An 8734-nucleotide genomic window follows, 5' to 3' on the forward strand; every position below is an offset into this window, starting at 1 on the left:
ATTAGAGATAAAATAATTTTATATGTCAATTAAATATTTACTTTTTAAATTAATTTATAAATATATTGAATTTTTTTTATAACTATAATAACGTGGTTTATATTTATAAATACTTTTAAATAATTAATTATTATTAAGAGTTTAAAAATGTCAACATTTAAAAATTATTCTCTAGCTTAAAAAAAATGTATTTGATTAATTAAAATATATTAAATTTATATAGAAATTGATTTTACTTTTTAATCATCTTACAAAAATAAATTCCGAATGGGATTATTAAAAGTAAATATTGAATTTAAGAAAAATTAACATTTCAAATTTATAATTTTTAAATTAAATTCATTCAGAAATTTGCATTTTATTCCCCATTTCTGTAATGTATAACAGAGAGAAAGTGTGGCAATCGGTCCAAAAAAAAGAAATGAATTCCCCCACCCAAGATTTTTATATGCAAAAAACAATTTAGGGATTTTTTTTCTGTATGTAGGGAAATTCGTTTGTCTGGGGTACGATTTTGTTTACCCACTTTCAAGCTTAATAACTCCTGTGCCTTTTGTCGAAAATTTCTGAAATTTTTCAGAGAGATTTGGATATTAGGGTCATGAATGTTACGAAATTTTCATGGTTAAAGGTCGATGGGGAGGGGGAGAGAGGGAGGTCGCTTCTCGTATCTCGAGTGGGGTCGGACTTAATGAAGAATTTTACTCGTTATCATTAGAATTTTTTTTATAAAACTCGTCTCTACCTTCAAAATTAAGATATTTGCCATTTTATAATTATTAATACTATTTGAATAAAATCTGGATTTTTTTATTAAATTTAAATGAAATATTGGAATAAATGACAAGAAAATAATTAATCAAAACGATTTTTCTTTCTTAAAACAACGCCAGTTCAAAATTTTGATAATAAATATTAAAAGAATAGTAATTATTATACCTTAATATAATAAGCTATTTTGATTAGAAGACAGTCAAAATCATGAAAATCCATTTGCAACAAGGAAAATCTAATTTTTATTCGAAAAACTGAAAGAATAAATCATAATCTAATTTCTGTACTAATTCAACACATAATACAGTATTACAAATTGGAGAGAATATTTAATTTATTCTGACAAAGCTGATTTATAAAAATTTAATAAAAAATATATCAAAGAAAGACAATTCTTCTTATAGAATTTCTTAGTAACCTGTTATAATTTATTACTTTAGTTATTGCTCTCCATCCTCCTTCGATTAATATATAACTTATATGCTTTATATTATTGTAAGTCTGCAATATTCTAAGCTAGAAACAATTCCGTATTATTCTATAATGGAATATTATTTCGATTTTCTGATGGTGTTTGAACATATCTAAAGCTTTATTGCTTCGTTTCATCGATCTTTTACAATATACTGTGCCACCAGTGAGGGACAGGTCACCGTTGTCATGACAACCGAGGTTGGAATATTGACTAAAAGTGCTTTCCTAGCGACTTTTCAGTAAATGTCCCGAGTAAGTAAATTGAGGAGTATCCGCTTTGAAAGGGAAAGAAGGAAGAAAAAAAATGAATCTTTCATAAAAATATTTAACTTTCTACATAGAAATCAGTTTAAAGCGTGATTAACAACAAACAAAGTGTTTAAAGCATTCCAGTTACAAAGGATTATAATACCTTAAACTTCAAATATATTATAATAATATTATCCTCTAGTATAATGGTAAGTGAATTGCTTCGTAATATATCAAACGTTCAGATTTCATATAGTTATAAATAATGCATTTTTGAGAAGAAGAATAAATAAATTCATCGGTTTTTTTCATGAATAGAAGAAATATGTTACTGTGATTTAATGTAAATTCAATACATAAATACAATTTTTTTCGAATTTTATATTGTTTCCTTGTTATAAATCTAGATTATTTCTTGCTTTCTCTTCGATTTTATTAGAAAAATGTCGGACAAAATGGAGGTAAACCTAAATTAGATCTGAATGTGGAAGCTGCTTGGGCTCAAGGATACACAGGGAAAAATGTCACAACAGCTATTATGGATGACGGTACGTATTATAATAAAAATGACTAATTTAGATTAAATTATTTACCACCAAAGTATATTTTATCACCATTAAAATGCAGATTGAATCTGGAGGTTTTTTTTATTAAAAAAATAATTTTACAGATTATTTATATTTATATAGGTGTCGATTATATGCATCCCGATTTAAGAGAAAATTACGTAAGTTTTGAGTATTTTTATTATTATTATTATAAAATCTGTACAAATTAGCTAAGTTTAACGCTTAGGCGAATGTGAGAACATGCCACTATCACATCAAAGCCAAACAATAAAACATAATCCGGAGAATCGCGAAATAACAAATGGTCTTATGAGAAAATGGCAATGTATCGGGTAATAAGGACACATAAGAGTGGAAATCGATATTTTCGTTTAATTGTACGATGGTAACGCCTTTTCTATTGGTAAATATTTGTTTAATTCGAGAAGAAAAAACGACCAGAAGGTGACCTTTCTAATCAAATTTTAAGTTATTTCTACCTTTTTCTTGTATGTGGCATTTTTATTGACCCAGGCTTCAAATTGATTGCACTAAATGACAACAAGTGATGAGATTATCCACAAGATTACCAGAGGCTCTTTCCTTCATTAAGTTCCATTGACAAGACATATAGATTTTTCAGGAGTCTCCCGTAATCTTCAGAGAATTTTTTCCAAACCGAGTGACATGGAAAATAAATAAAATTCTGTGATTTTACACCTATATAAATATACGTATTTATATATAAGCAAACTGTCTTTATATCGGCTTTCGATAAGTTATACAAAAGAAACTGGCACAACAATGTTTTCGTGCTATTGGTATTCAAATAAGGTTGTGCAGAGGATTTATCACTAATCTTGTTTCTGCTCAGACGTCAAGCCGAGGACGTTAATCTCATTTCCTCTGGTTCATACCAACTCGTTCGTCTTTCGATAACTAATCTCCAACAGACAGAGTTCTAATTTTCTGGTAAATGCTTCCAGAAATTACAACTGTTGTCTGGTCGTTAACTTAGGAAAGAAAAAAAGAAAAACAGGAAAAATCAACTGATAGAAAACACCGTTTGTGAAAGACTTAACTTAGATAGCCTGAAATTCGATATTGACTAATTCAAATTCATATAATGACTTTCGACTTCTGTTTTTTTCTTTCTTTTTCCTGTTCCTTTTCTTTCTTTTTCTACTTTTCGGTATCTTTAGAATTTTTTTCTCGGATTCAGTTTGATTGAACAACTTTACTTTTCTTATCTGTTTTAGTATTTTCTGGTATTGTTTCGTTTATGAATAATGCATTTTCTTAACAACTCGAATATTTTACAAAACCCAATTAAGTTTGAGTCGCTTTACTGATTAAAATTTAACTAATTCTGAAAATTTTCGGAATTATTCGATTGAAATTCATTTGGTATACTATTTAAGTATACGAAAATGAATCTGGAAATTAATTTATAAACTTTCTCTCTCTGGTGTTTATTAATGTTATAATTAATTATATCGAATTTTATCAATACAATTTACGTATCAAATATCTTTAATTTCCTGTTTTCGTCCTAGCATCGTTCGTCGTTACTTACAGATGTCGTCAGAAATGAAATTTTAAATCATTTATTTCTTTTAAATATAAATTTATAAATAAATTAATTAGTTCTACGCTCATTTTTCTCTTTATTAAAAAGAAAATTATTCGCAATAGAAAAGAAAAATTAACAAACCTACGCTAATAATTATTTTCTCGATTTTATACACGAAAAAATAATTACATATATTACGAAACGATATATATATACTGTGATAAATTTCCCCAGCAAGGAACTTGATAATCAAACCAAATTGGTCTGATTCTATCATAAACGTGTAGGCGTAATGATGAAGAAAGAAGATTGCTGCACTAAAAATGACGTTAGAATCTAAAGGTACATTAGAAATAATAAGTAGCGATCGTGTTCACAAAAAAAAGACGAACAACCTCCGACATGTCACCAAGAAAATTCTTACGTCGAGCTAATTTAGAAGAGGGAATGTCTCTATAATAATTTATTTTAACAATCTCTATACGTAGAATATGTTTTATATAGTTCTATATATAATAAATTAAACGATTTATTGATAAAATTTAAGTAAATATAATTATGTGTATAACATCCATAATAATTTATTCGGATTAAGTTTGTTTGCATAACCTCAGAAACCTTTGGGAATCAGAATTTATCAATTTACATTCTGTAACTCATCCTTCGTTAGGAATATATAAAGGTCTACTAATCTAATTTATTTATTTACTGTTTAATTAATCATTTAAATGTTTTAATTTCGTGTTAAAATTATTAAAATCGGGTTCTCTAACGATTTATAAACTAGTTAAAGCTTACCTCTATAAATAACTATAAGATTAAATTATCCGTAATATTATCATCGTTAAACTGTATAGGCCTACGATGAATTAATTTTAAAATATGATTTATCATCCATAACATGAGATAAATAATGCATTTTTTAACATTGCAGAATGCCAAAGCTAGTTACGATTTTAGTAGCAATGATCCTTTTCCATATCCCAGATATACCGACGATTGGTTTAATAGGTTAGTGGAAGCCATTTGAAATATTCAAGTCTATAAATTGACTTTAATTTGTTTAATATATATTAAAATACTGCAGTTAGATTATACTTATTTTAATATTTAATAGTCACGGTACCAGATGTGCGGGTGAAGTGGCAGCTCGAAAAAATAATGACGTTTGCGGAGTTGGTGTTGCTTACGATTCTAAAGTTGCCGGTACGATCTAACATCTGCCTTATTTTGAAGTGAATTATCAAAGAAATTGATTTTGTTTCGATTTCTACAATGTTTCAGGTATAAGAATGCTAGATCAACCTTACATGACAGATTTAATTGAAGCAAATTCCATGGGACACGAACCAAATTTGATAGACATATACAGCGCTAGTTGGGGACCTACAGACGATGGAAAAACCGTAGACGGTCCCAGGAATGCTACAATGAGAGCCATAGTTCGTGGAGTGAACGAGGTAGTTACGCGTATCGTAATTAATTAATATTAGTAATTAACGTCACCTGGTAATATAGATAACCTCGTGTGATTTACAGGGTAGGAGAGGTTTGGGTAATATTTACGTGTGGGCATCGGGTGACGGCGGAGAAGACGACGATTGCAATTGCGACGGTTACGCCGCTAGTATGTGGACCATATCGATTAATTCGGCGATCAACAATGGAGAAAATGCTCATTACGACGAGTCGTGTTCTTCCACTTTAGCTTCGACTTTCAGTAATGGAGCCAAAGATCCTCATACCGGTGTGGTGAGTGACAATTTTCTCGAAAGATCGGTGGGTCTAAAAGTCTAGATTTGAATATTTAAATTATGCATCGTTCCAGGCTACTACCGACCTTTATGGAAAATGCACTCGAACACATTCGGGAACATCGGCTGCTGCACCAGAAGCTGCTGGAATATTTGCATTAGCTCTAGAGGCGAAGTAAATCTAATTATTTTTCCTTATTCCGCTACTCTGCCTTATAAATTTACATTCGTATTGAATTTATATATATATATATTTTTTATTTTTAAAAAAAACGTTCACTAGCCCGAGTTTGACGTGGAGAGACATACAACATTTGACAGTTCTGACGTCAAAGAGGAATTCTTTATACGATAGTAAAGGAAGATTTCACTGGAATATGAATGGTGTTGGATTAGAGTTCAATCATCTTTTCGGATTTGGGGTGTTAGATGGTGGAGCCATCGTAGCTCTGGCTAGTATTTGGAAAACTGTACCAGCTCGATACCATTGCGAAGCGGGTACCATCAACAATCTCCAGTAAGTATTTGATACGTTTATAAAGTTTGGTATAAATAATGCTGCAAGTACGTAGATCTTAATGACTTTTATACGTTTTACTTTTTTCTGAATTGACGTCGTTCTTCATTCGATAAATACTCCTCCTTGTTATGCTCCCTCTCCTCTAGGTAAAATGAGTTGATTCCATCATTATAAAATGCATTCAAGGTGATTTTAATATATTAAATTCGTAATAGATTTTTTTAAAAAATTAATATTTATATTTAATAATTTTGTTTTAAAATACGAAAAAGTGTAAAATTATAGCTATATGTAATATTAATTATATTTAAATCAATTGCTAAAAATATAATTTGCATTCAACATCCCCTTTCTACTCTTACCTTGACGTCATAGATGACGTCTATTAAAATAAGTCTAATTAACTTTCATGGAAATTTTCGTACGAATTGATTATGTTTATAATTTATCTATTTTAAGAAAAATGATGGTTAATTACTTCCATTAAAATGAGAAAAATAATTTTAAGAAATCCAATTGCTCGTTTATATTTGTCTACTTTTTATGTAAATGTGTCAATTTATTATTGCTGATTAAAAGTGTTTGGTGGACAACTGTCAAAACAATATTAATCACTTCCATTAAGAGATTTCTGTTTTTATAACGTATAGAAAACTTCAAAGGTGCATGCACTCAAACGTTTCGAAAATTCTAAATCCTTCAATCTGTAAATTGAAACATCAGACAGGAATGACTCTAGACGTTATCGCAAATGCTCTCTAAACACGAAACTTTTAAAGGTTTTTTTTTCCTGTAAACGAATTTAGTCGCTACTTTATACCTAGATAAGAAACTTTTTAGTAAATAAAACTTTTGATATATAGATTTAAAGAAATGAATAAATAAATATATATATATATATTGCATTTATAGCTCTATACCAAGCAACCACAGCCTGATTCTTCGCATCGAAACAAATGCGTGTAGAAACACGGACACGGAAATTAATTACATTGAACACGTTCAGGCCGTAATTACCTTAAATGCTACAAGAAGGGGAGATGTGACAATTTTTCTTATTTCGCCAATGGGAACAAGGTAATAAAGTTTAAAAGAAAATAATAAAAAGATAAAAGACGAAGGATGCTAATTAATCGATGATCAATATTTCAGATCGATGATATTGAGTAGAAGACCAAACGACGACGATAAATACGATGGATTTACAAAATGGCCCTTTATGACGACACACACGTGGGGCGAAAATCCCGTTGGGGTTTGGAGCCTGGAAGTAAAGTTCGATAGCCAACTTCAACAGTCTGGTTATTTAAAAGAATGGGCTTTGATGATCCACGGGACACGTGATCCACCCTATCACGACTTACCCGTTAAAGACGAAAACTCTAAGTTAGCCATTGTTAAAAAGGCTCACGAGGCAGCGAGGCGTTCAGCCTAATGTCTCTTCTCATCGGTGGTCATCTTGTTAGAGATTTATTATTTATTTCTTTTCTTTCAGGGGGGACGATATTATATAAATATATATATATACATACATACAATAAAAGAGAACAGATATCAAAATCGGAATTTCGAAATTTTTACGAAATGTTCCTTCGTAAACCTTTCGAAAATGAGATATTTTGTTCCTTTTTTATGGGTTTATCCGCGGATTGTAATCCAGTAATTGTAAGAGGTTACTCAAAAGTAACATAAAAAGAAACCAAACCTCGCGGATTACAAAAGGGAAAACAGCCATTAGGCCAAAATTTATTTATTTATTTATTTATTTTCCTTTTATTTATGTAATAAATATAATTTATTAAAATGTATAATCTGTGAGNATAAGTAACCTTTTATTTTCCTGCATTGTCCTCAACAAAGCAAAAGTGTATTCGTCTTCTTCCTTAATTTGAATATTTTCAGCGTTTTATACGTTTTATAAAACTTAATTATTGTGATATTAAATCTCTTTTAGCCTTTCCACCATTTTTAATATGTGTAAATTTTGTAATATTTCATTTATAAATAATAAAAATGAATTTAGCAGATTTCAATTATGTACAGTAAGTACATAATGGAAGCAAGCGTGGAATGAAAAACAAATTTTGTTTGGGAGAATGATAATAATTCAAAGTAAACGAAAGATTTATCCTTTAATGTTTAACTGTCAGAAACATTTATTTTATTAAATAATGATTTTACAACCTTTAGTTATTATATAATACTTTTTAGATTTTATTGTTGTGCATTTAACTTTTTCTCATCATTCACTTTCGAAACTGTGCTTAAATATAGCTGCATTACAGCATTTTTATAATTACATTCAAACTTCTGAACAACGGTCACTTATTACGTTCACGTCGGTGGCCGCCGTTTACAGGTTATCTTGCACGTTACTGGAGAAATGATCTCCATTTACTGGTGGCCGTTATTGGAGGTTCGGCTGTAGTTATGTTATAAAAGAAAAGTTAATTTAAAATACGGTAAAACCTGCATAAAACGGAATCGCACGGTACCCAATATTTTTCCGGTTTGGCAGGTTTCCGTTTTGAACAGGTTTTTTTTTTTAAACATAGAAAATCTCTTCATTCCGAAGAATTTTCCTCTTTGGACGGGTTTTTACTTAGTTAAAAGAATAAATTTAATTTTTAAATTAGTTAATTACTGGTTTTTAATTTGAAAATAATATTTTTAAGCAGTCTGTAATACAAAAAAAAATTTTAAGTATAAAATATACTAATTACAAAATAAAAACAAAACCTCATTTGTGAATTAGTGAATTAGGGAGAATTTTAATAAATTTAATTAAACACTAAAACAAACTTTTAGCAACTGAAAAGAATTTTTTTTTTTTAAATTGTTT

General features: G+C 29.4%; 1 protein-coding gene across 1 annotated transcript in view; it reads left to right on the forward strand.

Moving 5' to 3' along the window:
- The window catches only part of LOC111627047 (neuroendocrine convertase 2-like), a 46828-nt gene extending 39120 nt beyond the window's left edge, over window positions 1-7708 (forward strand). Inside the window, exons 6-13 of the mRNA XM_023370592.1 lie at window positions 4553-4629; window positions 4736-4824; window positions 4903-5078; window positions 5158-5370; window positions 5447-5547; window positions 5656-5889; window positions 6805-6969; window positions 7045-7708. Of these exons, the coding sequence (XP_023226360.1) occupies window positions 4553-4629; window positions 4736-4824; window positions 4903-5078; window positions 5158-5370; window positions 5447-5547; window positions 5656-5889; window positions 6805-6969; window positions 7045-7327 (1338 nt within the window). The 3' untranslated portion in view covers window positions 7328-7708. The remainder of the gene's footprint in view (window positions 1-4552; window positions 4630-4735; window positions 4825-4902; window positions 5079-5157; window positions 5371-5446; window positions 5548-5655; window positions 5890-6804; window positions 6970-7044) is intronic.
- The last annotated feature ends 1026 nt before the right edge of the window (window positions 7709-8734 follow it).

The sequence above is a fragment of the Centruroides sculpturatus genome, unplaced genomic scaffold (genome assembly GCF_000671375.1).
Source record: "Centruroides sculpturatus isolate CEXI.00-Female unplaced genomic scaffold, Cexi_2.0 scaffold402, whole genome shotgun sequence".
Classification (NCBI taxonomy): Eukaryota; Metazoa; Arthropoda; class Arachnida; order Scorpiones; family Buthidae; genus Centruroides; species Centruroides sculpturatus.